Source organism: Canis lupus, chromosome 8 (genome assembly GCF_048164855.1).
Source record: "Canis lupus baileyi chromosome 8, mCanLup2.hap1, whole genome shotgun sequence".
Classification (NCBI taxonomy): domain Eukaryota; kingdom Metazoa; phylum Chordata; class Mammalia; order Carnivora; family Canidae; genus Canis; species Canis lupus.
In genome coordinates, this window is record NC_132845.1 from 66,724,035 (window position 1) to 66,744,683 (window position 20,649).

The 20,649-nt window shown below is 41.5% G+C and overlaps 1 protein-coding gene, 1 long non-coding RNA gene and 1 pseudogene across 8 annotated transcripts in view; 1 reads left to right on the forward strand and 2 right to left on the reverse strand.

Moving 5' to 3' along the window:
* Positions 1-10,545, reverse strand: part of BAIAP2L1 (BAR/IMD domain containing adaptor protein 2 like 1) — an 87,237-nt gene extending 76,692 nt beyond the window's left edge. For 5 of the 6 annotated variants that reach the window (XM_072836998.1, XM_072836997.1, XM_072836994.1 and 2 more), the window contains exon 1: positions 10,194-10,545. In XM_072836998.1, the coding sequence (XP_072693099.1) occupies positions 10,194-10,244 (51 nt within the window). In that variant the 5' untranslated portion in view covers positions 10,245-10,545. The remainder of the gene's footprint in view (positions 1-10,193) is intronic. The other variant, XM_072836999.1, reaches the window with a different exon arrangement.
* Positions 10,546-10,653: 108 nt separating this feature from the next.
* LOC140638905 (uncharacterized) overlaps positions 10,654-20,649 on the forward strand; it is an 81,613-nt gene continuing 71,617 nt past the window's right edge. The window contains exon 1 of one of the 2 annotated variants that reach the window (XR_012035862.1): positions 10,654-10,856. This is a non-coding gene — a long non-coding RNA (uncharacterized lncRNA). The remainder of the gene's footprint in view (positions 10,857-20,649) is intronic. The other variant, XR_012035861.1, reaches the window with a different exon arrangement.
* LOC140637726 (small ribosomal subunit protein eS17-like) lies at positions 18,542-18,935 on the reverse strand (annotated as a pseudogene).

A 20,649-nucleotide genomic window follows, 5' to 3' on the forward strand; every position in this document is an offset into this window, starting at 1 on the left:
GCGCTAAACCACTGAGCCACCCGGGCTGCCCAAGTTACTGGGTTTAAAATAGCTGTCAACAGATATATACTTTGAAGGCTATAGAGCACACTAGACTATTTGGTTGAGCGTTCTTACCTGCCTACTTATTGTTTTTAAAAGGTGTGTCATGGAATAAAAAGCAAGCAACGAATTTACAGGAAAGCATTCTCAAGTGCTGAGTTGCATTTGTTTAGAAAGCCCTTAAGTATGCAACAGGAACTTTACTAGATCAAAGTACTGATGATTTCATACAGCAAATAACATTCTCTTTTTAGTTCCAAATGCTATTCTTACATCATATCTCAAATAATTCTAGTTGAACTTCCCTCACCCAGGCCCTGTAAGATGGGTTATTCTGTTCTGCATTAAAATTGCAGCCCTGGGACACCTGTGTGGCTCAGTGAAGTGTCCAGAATCTGACTCTTGATTTCAGCTCAGGTCATGGTCTGAGTTGAGGGATTGAACCCAGCACGATGCTCTGTGCTCAATGCTGCTCAATGAGGAGTCCGCTTGGGATTCCTTCCCTCTGCCCCTCCCCCAACTCACCGGGGTGCTTGCTTAAAATAAATCTTAAGCCTGCAGCCCTTGCAATCTGAAAAATACTGTTCAAAAACATAATTTAAAAATACTTTCAGTTCATTACATGTAGTTCTCAGATACCAGTGAGAGGAATCAAAACTTTTTTTTTTGTTTCTCATCTAATTCTCTTATTTATACCCAACTTTCCAAAGACTTCTTACAACCTGCCTTAAAAACTCCTCTTGAACTTAACCTGCACATGCATTTATTTTCTCCCTTTCTTCCAATAAAATAAAGTCCAAAGAACTAAATTGATAAAGACTGGATCCCTGGGAGAGAGGGTGGGGAAGAAGCAAGGAAACATAACACAATATTGGGCAAGCCAAGGTGGAAGGGAAATGCTGGACAGATGAAAACTTTGGCATTTTTGTCCTGTCATAAGACATAAACTCTAGAAAAGCACAGACTGTTTTCTTCTCCAGTGTGGTTCCTAGTGGTGATCATAGTGCTTGGCACAAATGTGGTACATAGGAAAACTGGCACATCTGTAACAGGTGCTCAGAACATCATAGCTATTACTACCAGTGCTAGCTCAGTCCCCCTGGCCACCAAGGTGAGGATTTTAGCTACAACTGTGTGATAAACATAGATCTTCCGTATTCAACAAATTTTTCTGAGTTCTGTGCACAGAATTGAGGGATTCAAAAAAAAAAAAAAACCCTCAAGAAGTGTATAGCTCATTGACAGAAAAATGTGTACCAATAATATCAACACTATTCTTTTATCAAATATTTACTCAGCGCTGCCTCTATGGCAGTCAGTCTACTAGATACTGGGGATAAGCAGTAAGCAAAATAGATGAAAATCAATGCTCTTATGGTGGCTACACTCCAGTAAACACATGCTTCTGCTAACAATTAACACACTAAGAGCTTTCATGTATTATAGTGTTCAATCTTCACAATAACCAGAGGTAGATACTACTATCTTTAAGTACAGATGAGAAAATTGAAGCACAAGGTCAAATGGAGGAATATGACTTTAAGTACATACAAAAATCTGGGATAAGACAAAAGAATGGACTGGTTAGCTGCATAAGCAGTCTTCTCAAAGAGTTTAACAATTGGACTGAGTGTCCTGTAAGAACGTTTTGCATATTTTAAATGTGTTTACATGTTTATACATTTAGAAATGTTGATGTCCTGCACCAAGCTGCTCTGAGCGTTAAGATGAAGCCCATGACAAAATATACCATTTGATCAATTAAAACCATTCAAGTTTTATTAAAACAAACAAACCCACACAGATAGGGGCACCAGCTGACTCTCAGTTGGTAGAGTGTGTGACTCTTGATTTCAGAGTTATGAGTTCAGGCCCCATGTAGGCATAGAGCTTAATTTTAACATATATATATTTATCTTTTTATATATATTTATATATACATAGATGACATATATACATATAAAAGCACTTAAGTAAAAGGAATTATCATTGTGATTTTCCCGGTTTTCCTTTACCATTTGAGTTTCTGTGCCCAGTAACAGATTGGTCAGTGAGCTTAGGTCTCATGCATCTGTATGTACCTGATAAGAATACGAAGATGACCAGGGTTGTCTCCTGCAGTCTCCCTCCACACAGGCAGAGGCTTCCCTTCTCCTAACTCAGGATGGGGCTGCTCCAGCCTCAAGGCCAAAGAGAAGCACTTAGAGTGGCTGGTAGCCAGATACATCATCTGAGATCTGTTCTGACCCCCAACTCCAACCTTTTCCATGTTTATTATTCTAGACATGTTTATGTGTTCTAATCATCTGAACTTTTATCCTTACTTACCTCTGACAAGTTATTACTACTTTTGTACCTTTTCTTGTCCTTGTTATTACTGCTTTTATACCTTTCAAGTATACGATTGCATCTAAAAGGATCAGCTGCTTATAACATCAGAAAAAGACTCTTAAAAGATAGCTATAAGAACTGGAATTTCAGGGTTCTCGGTTTTGTTGCATTCTCTTCTGCTGCATTCAGTCTCAGGTTAGTAAATGTTAAAGATGTACTCCAATAAGCAGTAATTAAGAGAAAAACAGTGAGACTTTAGGTTTATCTTTGAAAGGTCAGAAAATGGCACATTTTAGCTTAGTTTTCAAAACTTCTTACCCATTAAAATGGTACATCAATTTCTTTTTTAAAAGCTTAAAATTATAAAAGTAATCCACTTACAAAAGAAAATGTAAACACTCTAGAAGGCAGAATAAAAGTGACAAGTAAGTCTCCTTCCCCCTGCCCTATAGTTTAACCTCTGCTATACTTGGGTATTTTTAGTGAAGAAATTGCTCTTGTTTAGGGACTTTTAAACCTCCAAAGCACCATATAAATAGTTTAAGCAATAAACCTGAGGGCATCTTTACCCCTAGGCTGCTCTCCTTAAAGCACAGGTAGCTCTAAAAGGCTGGGAGCAATCAGATCTCTGAGAAGTGCTCATTTGTTTTGTTCCTTGGATTGGGAACACCTCCTGGTAATATTTTTCATTTATTTTTGAATGAGAAAGGAACCAGCAACTTTTTATCTCATTTACATAAATCTCACCTGTATCCATAAGGATGTGAGGCAGCTATTAAAACCAGAACACAGTCTCTAAAATAATAATAAACCAGAAAGACAGACTCAAGGTCTGAAGTATAAAATCAAGGCTGAGGAAAATAAGAAAATACACAGGCCTCAAGAACCACAGAGCTATAATTATTCTGTACACATCTCTAAGTACAAAGTTTATGGGGGAAGTTATACTCAATAGCAGAAGATGTGGAATCTCAGGTATCATCCTGGTCAATGTTCACATGCTATTATACATTATAGCTATACATGTTTTACTAAAAAAACAAGAACAAAAAACCCTGTATAGGTTATAAAAAAGGAAGTGGCTTTGAAAGACCTACTTAATTGGTTGGGGTTCAAGAAAGGTACATTCTCACAGAATCAGATTAAGTATAATTTGGGGCATGTTTTCCAGAGGGCATTTTGCAATGTGTAGCAAATATGCTTTAAATTGCACCTACCCTTTGACCCACAACTCCCTTCTGGGCATTGAGCTTAAAGAAAACATCCCGGATTTATGCAAAGCTTTACTTACAATGATGTTTGGTACAGTGCTTTAATAGCAAAGTGCTGGCAGCGATCTTATGTCCGGTAAAAGGGGACTGGATCAATAAATTGTTGATAAAGAACGGAATACTGTGGAGTCAGCAAGCTGATGAGGCACAGATTACTGACTGACACAGACAGATGGACTAAAAACTATCACAAAGTGTGACAGTAAGAGTTAATATTGTTCTCTCTGGATTGTGAGATCCAGATGACTTACTTTCAGTGTGAATTCCACAATTTTTGTGAATAATTTTCTAGTATCAGAAAAATACAGTTTAAAAAGCCTCAGAGATTAAAACCAACACACACATAAAAAACATATAATATGGGGATCCCTGGGTGGCGCAGCGGTTTGGCGCCTGCCTTTGGCTCAGGGCGCGATCCTAGATACCCGAGATCGAATCCCATGTCGGGCTCCCCGTGCATGGAGCCTGCTTCTCCCTCTGCCTGTGTCTCTGCCTCTCTCTCTCTCTCTCTGTGACTATCATAAATAAATAAAAATTAAAAAAAAAACATATAATATGAATGTGGGAAATGCTGAGAAGCAGGATTTGGGGGATTTGTTCTCCAGCATGTACAATGTAAGTGGGGGAAAAGACCCAAATTAAAATGGTCATTTCCTTCAGAAAGTACTATTAGTCTTGAAGCCTCTTAACTGTAACTCACTGAAATTCTTTTTAAAAAACTAGTCTATTAAGCCCATAATAGTAAAGTAAGTACATTTTCAAGAGAAGTCAAGCAGAAAGAAAGGGAAAGGTGCTTTAATACTCAAATGAACAAGAAAATTCAATTAACTGTAACTCTGCACCCCTGCCCCAGCATTCATTTGTTAAAACATGGCTCTTCTATGCCTTGAAAACCCCTTATGCAATAAAACCTTTTGATGTGTTCAACTACAATAGTTTTAGAGCCTACTAAACTTAAATTTGTTTTACTTTACTGAATACCACAGCTGAATGGCCTCTCTCAGACCCACATTCCCTAGGTTCTAGGTTCTACTTTCTGACCGGAAGTACCCCTTAGGGAGTCAGCCTTCAGCAGATTGCACTGCAGGCATCCAACCAGCAAACCTGGGGCAGTTTTGTTTTGAATTTTAAAATCTTATTTGCATACACTCAAACTGTATTTTTCTGATACTAGAAAATTTCCAAAATTTTTGTGAATATTCACACTGAAAGTAAAAGGAAAGAAATTATCAGCTGTTGCCAAGAATGAGCTATTGGAACTCTGGTACAACTATTTTGGAAAACTGCTAAATACTCAAATACTTTATAACCCAACAATTCCACTCCCATGTATGCATATACCCATGAAAAATGAGGGCCTATGCCCATCAGGCATGTACTAGAACGTTCATAGCAGCACTATTCACAATATCCTGGAGTAGTCTGAAAACAATCTGAAAGCCTCTCACGAGAATAGATAAATGGTGATATATTTGCCTAGTACAACACTACACAGTAATAAGAATGAACTACAATTACTCCAACAGGGGTATATCTTACAAACACATTGGGTGAAAGACGTCAGATGACATGGGCCAAACTAATCAGTGCTGTTGGACGTTAAAGAGAGTAGTTATCCTGGAGGAAGCACAGTGACTGGAAGGGGGCATAAAAGGGACTTCAGGAGGGCTTGGTCATGGTTTGTATCTTGATCTGGATGTTGGTTATACACATGTGTTCAGTTAGAGATGATTTTGGGTTTTTGGGTTGTTTTTGTTTTTGTTTTTTTTAGTTAGAGAGGATTTTGTGAGCTATATACACCAAAGCACACCTTTCAAAATGTATAATTCAATAAAATGTTTAAGAAATAAAATTTACTTGCAAATGTCAACAGATAAGTTAATGTTTCTGTAGCTTTTATAATAATTTTTACTTTTGAACTACAGAATAAATAGCTGTGTGGAATGCTGATGAAAAACAAAAATCCAATTTGTTGGAATTCCATGCACATTAGGTTTCCCCTGCAGGTCTGCCTGTGGCTCATTATAACGGAAGTGCCAGGCAAGAATTAATGCCCATTACTGGAATAATGTAACAAATGTAAACTCAAAAGCAACCTGAAACTTATAAATGGTATCACCTGGCCAAGTGTTCCCAGCCTCCCAAGCTTCATAATAAAGGACATTGCTCTGTCTACATAGTAATAATGTTATCATAGTTCTAAAACCTCTTTCCAATCAGGAAAAAATGTATGACAGAAAAAGACAACCATTGTTTGTCTTTCTATTTTCATTTTACCAGACAAAAAGCTACAATACGGGGCTGTTTAGTTTAATATTTGATACCTGGCAACTCTTTCTGCTGCTGCTACTGGCACCTGATTCTTACTGTCCCCTTTTATGGTCATCATGGAGCCAAGAGCAATGTCTGGGCCTTTGCAAATCCCATTTTATCTTCAGCATACCTGAAGAAAGTAGTGTTCTGGGAACAGATGAAGCGATCAAATAGTGTATACAGCTATTGCAATAAACACACAAGACAACTGAAACCTTCACAAGCTGGACCTGTATACCACAGTCCACACTGGAAGACAACTAGGTAGGGACTTTCACTTCCACATCTCCAATTAAATCCAAGTCCAGAAAATAAAGAACCATTAAAAAAACAAAACCCAGTATACATGCTGAGATGCTTGCTTGACCCGATTAAAGAACAAAAGTACCTCATTTTTTTATTAAACAAATTTTTGTTCAAAACAAAGATGGTGGACAAAATGGCAGAAAATCCTGACATCTTAGATCACCAAATTATGAAAAGGCATTTGATTTGTGAATTTGTTGCTCACTAGAGACTAAACTACTTTTCAAAAAGGAGAGGGATGGAAGCTGGCAGGGTAAAAAGCATGTGGATACTGGTCCCTCCTAGACTTTTGGGCCTCAGTTTCTCAAAAGTAACAAAATCCACATCCACCTCCAGGGTTGATGTATAACTAGAATGAAACAAATGCTCTATGTAAAGTATCAAGTAATAGCCTAGGTATTTACTAAATAAATCAAATAAATGTTCACATAATCAACAAACCCGCACACCTACTACATGCCCAGTAACTGTTCAGAATATAACAAAGCCAAGCTCTTTTCCTTTGGGAGCTAATATTCTAGTTGGAGAGGGATGAGAGATAAATGAATGTTCATGTAAAATGTCCTAAGCACTACACAGGAAAGGTAAAGTTGGGTGGGACTGGGAGATGGATGGTGTTGTCTACAATTTTGAAGAGTTGTTTGAGCAGACCTCTCTGAGAAGATGACATTTAAACAAAGACTTGGGATCCCTGGGTGGCGCAGCGGTTTGGCGCCTGCCTTTGGCCCAGGGCGCGATCCTGGAGACCCAGGATCGAATCCCACATCGGGCTCCCGGTGCATGGAGCCTGCTTCTCCCTCTGCCTGTGTCTCTGCCTCTCTCTCTCTCTCTGTGACTATCATGAATAAATAAATAAAATCTTTAAAAAAAATAAAAAATAAAAAAAAATAAACAAAGACTTATGTGCCCTTTTCTCCCTCCTTTTTAAGTGACATTTTTCCTCTTCGCAGCTGCTTAGCAAAAGTAAAATAGGTATAGATGACCTCATACTCATCTGTCCTCAACTTCCTAAGACTTTAGCAGTTGTAAGTTCTAGGAAGGTTGTGGTTACTCTTAATTAAAGGTTTTTTTGAACTTTACTTCTTCCTCATACCACTAAAGCATGTACTCATCAGAAAACCATGCAAAATCACAAGTAAGCATTGAGGGCAAATTATGGGCATACTATGTGGATATGGGGAGGAATCTTTGGCTGAACTCTAATTAGCAACAGTAACATTACTTGACATTTTGGGGCTTATTATCATACCATTTGTTTATGAAGCCATAAAACACACATCCTCCTGGGATTCAGTATGGGTCTCTAGTAGTCATTTGTCTAAGTACACATTTTAGAAAACTCAGCAAATGTGTAAATAAATACTGAAAGATATTTGATACTGCATACAGAGAATTACACTTTATAATCCCCTACTTTTCCCCAAAGAATTTATTCCTTTATTTCAAAGTTGGAGAAATTTGAGTATTAAAAAAAAAAAAAATCTAAAATCCATACTAGCAAGTCATTAAATCTCATTTGCAGGTGCTTTTGTCAACACACCTGCTTATATTTCTATTAGCAAAACACTGTAGACTGTTAGGTAACATAAAGGAAATCGCTTAAAAAAAAAAATTAGATTCAGTCAGTTAAGCATCCAACTCTTGATTTCTGCTCAGGTCATGAACTCAGGGTCCTGAGATTGAGCCCTGGCATCCAGGCTGCGTGCTAGACATGGAAGCTGCTTAAGATTCTCTTTCCCTTTTCCCCTCCATCCTCCTCCCTCCCTCTCTAAAAATAAAATGAATTAATTTAATTAAATAACTAGACTCATCACACTGTGAGTTTACAACATTAAGCTTAAATTGTTTTTAGCTTTGGTTGTCAGGGGGGTGGGGTGGGGAAGAACTCAATGAGGTGGTGGTGAAGGATTTCAGGATTTCAATCAGATCTGCAAATGTAAAATTTCACTATGCATTTCCATCATAGCCAAAACATGAGCCAGCAGTATTCACTTCGTAGACTATATATATATACTTGCTGTCTGGAGCTGTAAATTCTTTTATCGTCACTCAACATAAAAAAACATGTTCCCAAAACGTGAATGAAAAAATGGTGATTAAACTTTATCAATAAACATTTGTGAGCTTTTAAAGATTTTTTTAAAAAAAATTTTGATTCATGAGAGACACAGAGAGGGAGGAAGAGAGGTAGGCAGAGGGAGAAGCAGGCTCCCCACAGGGAGCCCAACGTGGGACTCCATCCGGGTTCCGAGATCACGCCCTGAGCCAAAGGCAGATGCTCAACCACTGAGCCACCCAGGTGTCCCACATTTGTGAGCTTTTAATATGTTTTAAGACACCTGGGAATGGAGAGCAGTAACTGGTCTCTAATGTTCAGTGTATAACTTCTCAAACCATAAAAATGACCTACACTGCCTGTTGTCTATAAATATGTATAACTCAAACTGTGAAATCCATACGTTTTGCATCCTGCCCCAGTTCTTTGGGGTTGGCACTTGTGGCACTACAAATCACTTGGGTACAGCCCCTCCACTGAGTCATTGTTAAAAGTGAAAGGAAGAAGTGGGAAGGGGGGGGGGGAGCAAAAGTTACTTCAGAGCATCTGATTGCTTGTCTCAAATTGATCTATCATCCTAGATTCAAAGATAGATGCGCCTGTCTTCTTGGAGGCAACTTTGGTGTTCACGTGGTTTTGTGCCCCACTGGATATTTAGACTGCCTGAAATCTGCAATGATCTGCGTTCCTCAACTGCATACTTTCCTTAACTGACAGTTATCAGAGTAGCTCCAATTCCCCCAAGTCTAAAAATGTTTTATTTACACACTGTCAACCCCAACCATCTTCAGAAATCATTTAAAATATTAACAAACTCAATACAGATGTAAAATCCTAACATTCCAATTTCTGGGAATTCTAAAAATTGCCCTCTATTAAGACAATACAGTCACTTAGAGACCAAAAATGCTGTGTCAACTATGGATACCATATCTATCCAAGAAGTATAATTCACGTTGCCTATTTGTGCCTGATTTCCGATTAAGGGAATCAGTATTTTGAACTCAAAGGATAGATTACGCGTGTACTTTCAAGCTTTTCCTTATTCTTATCCTACAACAGGCAATAAACCTCTCTGATTTCAGGAATTCACGCAGACCTTGCACGAGGGCTTAAAAATAAAATCTATAAAAGTGACCACACTGCGGGCATTAAAAATGGCTGCAATTTGGAGAAGTTGTGTTCGACGAGCCGACGCCGAATTAAAACCAAAGTCGTTTTGCAGATGATTAAACACGTATCTTATTTCAACTGGAATTCATTTACAAGTACTTCGCTGGCCACTAATCCTAAATCTGTGTCTGTTTCTGGGGAAAAAACGCTCTTCCGCGAGAAACGCAAGTTCAGAAGAGTGACCGTCAAGGCGTTCCTGAAGGTTAGGTGGATCTCGTCAGGTCGCGGCGGGAGCGGACGGCGGGAGCCCGCGGCGCCCCCCAGAGGCGCCCCCGGCGCGGCCAGAACCCCGCCGCCGGACCCCGCCGCTTCTCTCGCGTCCCGGGCAGCTCGGGCGCGGCGGCCGCGCCGGCGCGACTCGCACCCGGAGGGGAAGCGGGGCAGCGGGGCAGCGGGGCAGCGGGGCAGCGGGGCAGCGGGGCAGCGGGGCAGCGGGGCAGCGGGCCGCGGCCCCCAGGCACCGGGCAGACCCCTCCCGCCTCCGCCGTCCCCCGCCCCTCTACCCGTCCCGCGGCGCGGTGAGTGCAGGAGGGCGTCTCCAGCGCCGGGAAGGGGGCGGGGAGGGTGTTCCCGCGGGAAGTCCCCCCTCGTCCCTGCCTCCCCCCCGGCGACGACCGCGAGCCGGCCCGGGCCTCCCCGAGCCCCCCGACTTCCATGGGCCCCGGCCTCCCCGCACCCCCGGCCGTGCTGAGCTCGCTTACCCGGTAGGTGCTCTCCGTGAGCCGGTTCACCTCCTCCGGCCCCCGCGACATGGCTGCAGCCGCCCGGCGAGCCAACGCGGGAGGACGCGGCCGGGCCTCGTGGCCGCCCGAAGCCTGGGAGGCGGGAGCGCCGGGGCGCGGCTGAAGGGCCCTCGAGGGTCGGCTACTGCCACAGCCGTCGGCGCCGAAGTGCCGCCGCGCTCCTAAGCCGCCAAAATGTCAAAACTTGTAGCGCAGCCGCCGCCGCCGCCGCCGCCGCCGCCGCCCGTGAGGAACTGAGGAGAAGCGGCCTGACGCGGCTGGGCGAGCGCGGCGGGCGGAGCGGCCCCACCTGAGGCGCGCCGGGCGGGCGGGGCCGGGGTGGGCGGGGCGGCCCCACCTGAGGAGCGCGGGGTGGGCGCGGCCGACAAGCCGGGGCGGGCGGGGAGAAGGCGGGCCGAGCCGGGGTGGGCGGGGCAGCGAGCCGGGGTGGGCGGGGCGGAGGCGAGCGCGGCCGAATGGGCGGGGCGGCCCCACCTGAGGCGCCCGAAGCGGGGCGGCCACCCCTCGCCCTTTTGCGGCGGTCAGAGAGCTCCTGGTGACGCAGCGCCTCGGCCTCGGGTCCCGCGAGGCGTCGGTACCTCGCGATGCTGTTCTTCTTGGACAGAGCCCGCACGGGGAGCGGTGAGGCCCCGAGACCCATGTTTTCCCCGGGTGCCCCTCAGTGCTGTCTTTTGGGGGCTGCGAGAAGAGGGAGCCACTTCTCCCGGTTGTATCAATTTCCCTGCTTGACCCTCGTCCTGAGCACCTCACTCGCTGACGCCAAAGATCGGAGAGATACCAGGGCATGGGCTCTCAGAGACGGAGGAAAGGGCTGCCACCTGTAGTTTTGGAGGCTCCCGATGTATTAGAAACTTAATAAATGCCGAGATCTGGTTGCAGAAACTGCAGGGCGTTTTTAAACTTTGCATTAAGAGTGAGCTTTAACTCAGTGCAGTACAGCTGTGCTCTTCACGAGATCCTTACTAGATTTAAGAAACCGTGATGAGCTGACCTGTTGTGGAGGTAACTCTTCCTTTGGGCGCTCAGTGTGAGCAGGTGCGTGGGTCCTGAGGCTCCCTAATCCGTCGGCACCCCAGCCCCAGCCCAAACCCCGAGGATCCAGAAGAACAGGCTTCTCCCAGCAGGAACCACGGCTTGATATCTGAGACATCCTCCCAACAAGGAGGTCTTCTGGTTTTTGAATTTTTTCATTTGGGTGCAATTGCATATTTTATGAACTGTCAGGATACGAGGCTTCTAACCCGCTCTTGTGATAAAGTGCAATTGGAAATGTACACAAAGGAGGCAGTGTGTGGTGGGGATGAGAACTAGGAGAAAGAGATGCAGCTGGACTTAGAAATAACCCCTTGGACTCTGGGACAATGTTATCAGGTTTTGCAAGTTATAAAACATCATACTTGGGAATTAAAAGATGATATATTCTTGGATATTGGGGGAAACAACACATCAGCCCTAGGTTGCAGGCAGTGGAAGCAGCTGCCTCTTTCCTTAACAGATTTCTAGCATTTGACTCCTAAGATTTGCCAGGTAGGTTTCATTTGCCATATTGAGATGAACTCATGACCTTATAATTACCACCAATATGTATTAGGCTCTCCAAGTATGTCTGCTGGTTTTCATTTAAGCTTGAAAATCCGTGTCTTAACTTTGCAGTTCACCTTTTGTCTTAGCACTAACCTCTGTGCCTTCTGATGAACGGGGTCATTTCACTCTCTGCTGCAAAAGTCAGTCAACCCAGGAGCTAGAAAGACAGCAGAGGCTTAACCTTTAACACCCCACAGCTCAGCGGTGTAGTTCAGAGTCAGAAAAGAGAGATTTACAAGCCATCATAAAAGTAGCAAGTATTTCAGATGGCCTGATTTGATTGCCAAGGTTGAAATTTGACCAAAGGACCAGGTTCATAACTGTATGCAAATTGGCAAACAGATACTCAGTCTTATTTAACTTTCCTTTATGGAAATAATTTCCTGGTTAGGATCATCCTGGTCCTTTAGAAAGTCTTTCAGAATGGTCAGTTCTTAGTCTGGATGGATATTATGGATATTAAGACTAGGGCTGTTCAGCTCCCAGCTCAGGAGTTGGCCTATAGATGCCTAGTAGGTGTCTGTTGCACAAAAGAACAAGTGAATATTGATTATCTGCTCTGTGCCAGACATTCTGCTGGGGGGTGGGGGGACAGTGTAGGAATGCAAAGTGAATTGGCCTTGACCCAAGCCTTTAATACATGTGTAAGAACTATAATTTAAGGAGGACCGCAATGGAAGCTGTAGTTGAGACAGTCAAACTTGCTGTAGATGTAAAAAGGTGGGAGGGATGCCTGGGGTCTCAGTCAGCTAAACATCCTACTCTTGATTTTGGCTTGGGTCATGATCTCAGGATTGTGGGATTGAGCCCTGTGATGGAGTCTGTGCTCAGTGCAGAGTCTGCTTGGGATTCTCTTTCTCCCTCTGCTCCTCCCCCTGCTCATGCTCTGTATAAATACATACATAAATTTCATAAATTTACTTTTTATTTTTATTTTATTTTTTTAAAAATTTATTTATTTATTTGTTCATGATAGACATAGAGAGAGAGAGAGGCAGAGACACAGGCAGAAGCCGGCTCCATGCCGGGAGCCCGACGCGGGACTCGATCCCGGGACTCCAGGATCGCGCTCTGAGCCAATGGCAGGCGCCAAACCGCTGAGCCACCCAGGGATCCCCAATAAATTTATTTTTTAGAAAAAAGGTGGGAGACCTCTCAAGAGGCAATTTGCATTAGGCTCTTCAAGCACATTTGCTGGTTTCATGCAAACTTGAAATTAAACTTGACTCCATGAGACTCAGAGCAAGGAAAGTGAAATCTATGAAAGGAATGAGGTGAGAAGCAGGAGAAGATGAGGAGCGGCCCCTTTGCTCAGCAGTTTTCCCCCAGGTAAGAAAGTGCTGCATCCAGGCACAGGCACCCAAGGCTTCCACTTTTAACTCCTGCTTGAATGTAAATAATCAAAAATCCTGGGCACCTGGGTGGCTCAGTGGTTGAGTGTCTGCCTTTAGCTCGGGTTGTGATCCCAGAGTCCTGGGATCGAGTCCCGTGTCAGGATCCCCACAGGGAGTCTGCTTCTCCCTCTGCCTATGTCTCTGCCTCTCTGTGTCTCTCATTAATAAATAAATAAATAAAATATTTTAAAAAATAAAAAATCCTGTTTATGAGAACAAGACTTGTAAGAAGCAATTGCAGATGGTAATCTCAGTAAGACTTTCAAAGCCACAGTCCAAATTGACTCTCGTTTTGGGGTTTTACCTTCTGAACTCAACTGCGCAGCTCAGTGAGGGGCTCTCAGAATTAACGGGTGCTCTGGCTATTCCCTGAGCCTAGAGTGTGCTCACCCCGCCCCCCAGCATTTTTCCCGTGACTTGGATTTTAGCCTAGACACCGCCTCAAAGAGGCCTTTCCTTCATCACTCAACCTGAAAGTGTTATTTTAGGCCCTCTCTGCCATGCATGCTATTTTCATTCTAGTAGTGCTTATCGCTTGCTATGGTAGGTTGGTAAACGGTTCCCCAAAGACGTCCAACCCTTGGAACTATGAGTGTTAACTTATGGCACAGAGACTCTGCAAATGTGATCAAAGGTTTTGGGAGGAGGGGATGATCTTGGATTATTTGGATTGACTGGATGTAATCACAAAGGTGCATATGAAAGGGACATAGGAGAAGTCAGAGAAGGTGTGATGACAGACACAGAGCCTGTAGTGATGTATTTTGAAAATGGAGGAAGAGGCTACAAGCCGAGGAATACAAGAAACCACCAGGAGCTGGAAAGGCAAGTGCACAGATCCTCGCCTCAGAGCCTCCAGAAAGAACTGCACCTGAGGACACTTTGATTTTAGCCCTGTAAGACGCATTTCAGACTTCTGCCCCAGAACTGTAAAAGAAGAAATACATGTTGTCTTAAGCCACTAAATGCATAGGATTTTGTTTCTGTAGCAAGGGGAAATGAATAGACTAGGTAATCTTTCCCTTGTTCATTTCTCCATCTGTAGACTCTTTCCACTCCTTTCTCCCATTAGAATGCAAATGTCACCAGGACAGGTGTGACTCCTGTCTGGGGCACTGCAGCTGATTCAGTGCCTGGCATGTAGTAGGTGCTCAAGAACTGTTAAGGAGATACATTTATGAGGCAGCCAAGATGCTCTTCACTTCACAAAAAGCAACTACATCAGGGGTTTGCTTTTCCAGCTTTCAAAGAACAGTAAACTAGACTGCAGAACAGGGTGGGGGCTCTGAAGTCCTTGACAAGAATATACAAATGTTACAATCAATTCAACAAATATCAAAGGGTAGCAAAGCATCGGCATAAATGGATTTTGAGAAAAAGTCCTGAACTTTCTACAATGGACAGAGCATTGCAGAGTAGACTCCCTGTCACTGCTGTATGAATACTCTGAGAATGTTAGCACTCAAAAAAGGGTAAATACTGGGCCACCTGGGTGGCTCAATTGTTGAGCATCTGCCTTTGGCTGGGATTGTGATCCCAGGTCCTGGGATCTAGTCTCACACTGGGCTCCTCACAAGAGCCTGTTTCTCCCTCTATCTCTCTGCCTCTTTCTCTGTGTCTCTCATGAATAAATAAATAGAATATTTTTCTTAAAAAAGTGTAAATACTCATCTATTGATAAAAACACCAAATGATGCCTGTATACTGGCATATTAATGTCTAGTAAAAGTCCTGTGAATAAGAATTAAATGCAAAATGTATTCATATACTGTAAGTGCTCTATTACTATGAAGCATTCAATAGGTTCCAGAAGGCACACGTGAAAACCAATTTTGTCACTTCAGTGGTATTTTGAGCCACTTCTGCTTTTCAACTTTGTTCAATTTTTTTCAACTTTGCTCAATTTTGTTGAAGAAAGCTCAAATCTTCATCTATCTTCTCTGTGGTTCGGTTACTGTGAAATGTACTGTGAAATGTTATTTTGTTATTTTCTATGTTATTCTGCATCACTTTAATAGTTGTTGTCTCTCCTGTCAAAGAACACTTAAACTTGTAATGAAATCAGAGCTGGAGATTTGAAAGGGTTCTCACTACTGACTTCTAGTTTATCTGGGTATAGAAATCATATTTCTCTTTTATGTTTTTCACATCTTTATCTTTCTTTGCTGTGTTCTGGATAATTTCTTCAGAATTATCCTCTGAATCATTCATTATTTCCTTGGCTGTGTCAAATTCCTATGTAATTAATCTGTTCACTGAGTTTTAATTTTTTTATTTCTATAATTTAGTTCTCTTTTAACTATCACTGTTTAAAAAATAGATTTATTGAGATACAATTCACATTCCATACAATGTTTCTACTTAAAGTGTACAATTTAATGGTCCTTAGGTCATTCATAAAGTTGTACAATCAATTTTAGAACATTTCATCATCCCTAACAGAAATCCTGTCCCCGTTAGCAGTTACTCCCTATTTTCCTTCAACCCTCTCTCCTAGTGCTATGCAACCACTAAATCTACTTTCTGGTCTCTGTAGATTTGCCTACTCTGACATGTCATACAAATGCAATCATATAATATATAGTCTTTTGTGATTAGTTTCTTCCATCTAGATAGTGTTTTCAAGGCTCATCCATGTTGTAGTATGTATCAGTCCTTAATTCCTTTTAATTGCTGAATAATATTCCATTGTATACCACTTTTATTTATCCATTCAGCTATTGATGGACATTTGGATTGTTTCTACTTTTTGGCTTTTGTGAATAATACAGCTATGAACATTTATAAGTTTTGGTGCTTCTTAGGTACATATCTAAGAGTAGATTTGCTGGGTTATTCTATGCTGAACATTTTTGAGAACTGCCAAGTGCTTTTTTTCAAAGTGGCTGCATCATTTTACATTTCTATCAGCAGTGTATGAGGGTTCAAATTTTCCCACGTTTGGCAACATTTGTTTTGTCTGTTTTTTTTTTTAATTATTATAGCCATCATACTGGGTATGAATTGGTAGCTTGCAGTTTAGATTTGCATTCTCTAATGGCTAATCATGTTGAGCATCTTTTCTTTTTGTATTTTTTTAAAGATTTATTTATCAGAAAGAGAAAGATACAAAGTGCATGTGAGCAGAGAGAGGGGCAGAGGGAGGGAATCCCCAAGTAAACTACCTGCTGAGCTCAGAGTCCAACTTGGGACTCATTCCCACAACCTATGAAATACCAATCTGAGCTGAAACCAGAGTTGGATGCTTAACCGAGTCACCCACATGCCACTTCTGCAACTTTTCAGGCACTTATTGCATATCATCTCTGGAGAATGTCTATTCAGATCCTTGGTCCATTTTAAAATTGTGTTATGTTATCTTCTGATTATTGAGTTGTCAGTGTTTTTCATATATTCTGGGTGTAAATCTCTTATTACATATATGATTCCATTCTGTGCGTTGTCCTTTAAAACACACACAAAAATTTAATTTTACATCTTATTTACCTATTTTTTTCTGTTGTTGCTTGTGATTTTGATGTCATGTCTAAGAAACCATTTCCTAACCCAAGATCATAAAGATTTACCATGTGTTCATCTAAGAGTTCTATAGTTTTAGCATATATATATATGCATTTAATTTTGAGTTAATTTTGGGGTATAGTGTAAGAAAAGGTTCCAACCTCATCCTTCAGCTTGTGAATATCCAGTTGCCCCAGTGCCATTTGCTGAAAAAATGATTCTTTCCCTCATTTGAATGGTCTTGGCGCCCTCGTCAAAAATCAATTAACCATAAATGTCAGGGTTTATCTCTGGACTTTTAATTCTATTCAATTGATCTGTATGTCTGTCCTACCACTGAATTGCTTACTGCCTTGATTTCTGTAGTTTTGTAGTAAGTTTTGAAATTTGAATGTGTAAGTCCTTTGACTTTTTCAAGATTGTTTTTGGCTATTCTGGGTGCCTTGTATTTCCATACCAATTTTAGGATTTGCTTGTTAGTTTATGCAGGAAAAGCATCTGGTATTTTGGTAAGAGTTTTATGGAATCTGTAGATCAATTTGGGAAGTATTACTATCTTAACAATGTTAAATCTTCTAATCCATGAACATGGAATGTCCTCCCACTTATCTAGGTCTTTCATTTTTTTAAACAATGTTTTGTAGTTTTCAAAGTATAAGTTTTATACTTCCTTTAAAAAAATAATTATTTATTTGTTTATTTTTTTATTTATTTATGAGAGAGAGAGAGAGAAAGCAAGTAGGGGGAGGGCCAAGGGAGAGACTCTCAAGCAGACTCCACAGTGAGCACAGAGCCCAACTCAGGGCTCCATCTCATGACCCTAAATTATGACCTGAGCCAAAAATCAAGAGTCAGATGCTTAACCAACTGAGCCACCCAGGCACCACTACACTTCTTTTGTTAAATTTATTCCTAAGTTTTTTTTAATGCTGTTGTAAATTGAACTGTGTTCTTATTTTCATTTTCCAATTGTTCATTGAGAGTGTGCAGAAATATAATTGATTTTTGTATATTTATCTCAAACCTTGTTATCAGATTGAGGAAATTCCCTTCTATTCCTGGTTTGTCAAGTGTCGTTATCATGAAAGTGTCAGATTTTGTCAATGCTTTTTCTATGTCTATTGAGATGTTCCTGGATTTTTTTCTCCTTTGTTCTGTTGATTTAGCATATTATAATGATTGAACTTTTGTGTTTTGAATTAGCCTTGCATTCCTGGGATAAATTCCACTTAGTCATGGTCTATAACCCTTTTTATTATTGGTGGATTCAGTTTCCTAGTATCTTGTTGATGGCTCTCACATCTATATCATAAGGAACATTGCTATATTGTTTTCTTGTGATGTCTTTGAATGGTTTTGATAATTGGGTAATAACTGAGTCTATAGAAGGAATTGGGAAGTGTTCCTTCATCTTCTATTTTTTTTTGGAAGAGTTTATGAAGAATTGGTATTTATTTTTCTTTGAATTTTTAGTAGCATTTGCCTGAGAGTCCAACTAGGTCTGAACTTTGTTTTGTGGGAAGTTTTAAAATTGCTAATCTAATCTCTTTTTATAGGATCTTTACGTTTCTCTTTTGGATGTTATTTCCTTATGGTTTCTATTATGTAACCACTGTAATCATTTACAATATTATTTTATAGTCTCTCCCAGATCGTTCTGTAGTTTCTGTTTGGTTTTATTTTGTCTGGTTTGGCTACTTAGCCTTTCATTTAGCCATGGTTGTGTTAGCTGATTCTCTGTTATGGCAAATCACAACATTTTCTTATCTGTCTTGGGAATTTGTTGTTGTCATCTAAAGTTTATTAAAGATAGCACAGCAGAAAGATTCAAGTGGCTCCATGCAGTATTTTGGAATTCATCCCAACTATAGGCTGAGTGACCTGCACGTTAGACAAACTCCCAAAGTCCAAGAATTTCAACATTTCTTTAGTGTCAGGATCAACTTCAATGATTTCTTGATCCAGGACAGAAACCTCAGCAACATAGTTCTCTCTCCTTTCTCTCTTCTCCTACTGCACATTGATGGGGATACATTCAGGCCTCTCTCAATCCGCTGTGTGACACAGCTTGCTATATTGCTGTGGAGCTTCTTGCTGGGGATAACAGCAATCTCCTCGCACACATGCTTGTTGGTGTGGGAGTTACTGTCAGGCATGTGTAGTACTTCTCAATGATGACCTGGGCTGACTTCTTCATGGTTTTGGTGTGAATGTAGCTCATTTTAGTGGGTCTGGTAATTATTATGAGGTCATCTTTAGTGGGGATCTACTTTGTCTATAAAAATCTCATGTGGACTGGGTTATAAAGTGTTCCTCCAGAAAAGCTTTGCATTTGTTCCTTCCAGGCACTCCAAGATGATTACCAAGGTGGGGCACATGGGTGGCTCAGTTGGTTAAGCATCTGACTCTTGATCTCAGCTCAGGTCTTGATCTCAGGGCTCTGAGTCCAGGTTCCATGCCTAGTATAGAGCCCACTTCAAAAAAAAAAAAAAATTACTAAGGGAACATATAAAATTCAGGCTCTGCACCTGCCAAGCATGTCACACAGGCTTGGTGGGCTAATTTATCTTAAGATAGTATTTTTTTTTTTACTACACATCCCAATGAAGCCAAATTCCTCTGTCCTCTCCCTACCTAAAAAGCACTTTCCAATGCCCCTCTTACTGGCATGCAGCCTCCTGAGGCTCCCACCAGTGTGAATGGATCTTGGTGTCTACTTTCCATCTTGTACAGGTCACAAGTCGTTCTACAAGTGGAACTTAAAACATTTGAAACCTCTGACCATTTGGGCCCACCTCCAGTGCCAGCATTCACAGCCATACCCCGAACGGCTGCCATGTCATCTGTCCTGGGGGCTTGTTTTGCTTTCCTTTGTGTTTTTGGCATCTGGTGTTTCCTTTTTTTTTTTTTTTTCTTTCTCTCCCCAAACTCAGCTGTGTGTTAAAATATTTTTGTTACATTTTATATGTAATTTTGAGTATTTATAATTGGAGGAATTCTGGGTTGTACAGTGTGCCAGAAGCATGAAAAAGGGCTTTTGTAGCCTCCATCTGAAACTGCTTATGGAGTGATAAGTACAGGGTGAGGAGGCTGAGGATCACATTCCAGCTTGCCTCTATCAGTGTGTAGGACCGGGCAAAGCATTTTCCACTTCTTGGTCTCCGTTTATTCACCTCCGAAATAGAGTGGTTGGTCAAGTTACTCTCAGTTCTAAAATTCTCTGATTTTTTTTTTAAACTTCTGTCTACAGTACTTATTCTGAAGTCTTATTCTCTAGGTTCAGAATTGGCTTCTGTGAGGAGAGGCTATTTGCCAGACAACAAGATAACCTGAACATTCTTTACTATTCCAGGGGCAGAAAGGGAGAGACATTTGTCTATTGTCCTGAAAACCCTAGTGATTTGGCTTCATGGGGAAGATGGCTGCATTTGTGGAAGTAGATCTGCCTGGCCTGTCTTCATTTGCCTTGTCTTTTATTTATCCACGGGAAAAATGTCAGCAGAGAAAGTTCCAGACTTTCTCTTCCTGGGCAGCTTTGTTTTCTGTATTTAGCAAATGCCAAACATCGACCACGTCTGCAAATTTCCTCTTTGTGAGACTTAAATTCTTGCACCGTGTGCCCAATATTTTATCTTGATAGAAAAGCGCAATAAGTTCTGGAACAATTTTACCTTGAGTTGGAATTTTTTTTTTTTTTTCGGGAGGAAAGACTTAGAGAAAGACACTCTGAAGTGCTTTTACAGAAATCTATTGAGCCAGATAGACAATTCTCATGCCCTTCCTTGTTGCCGCTGTCACCACAGCAAAGCCAGAAGGAAAACTGGATTGCTGAGCAACGCCCCAATGTGAACAGCAGGGGGTGCCGAGAGGGTGGAATGTAATGGAATATTCTTTTCCATGTTAATTCTCTTTTGGAGAGAACAAAGGCCTGTCTC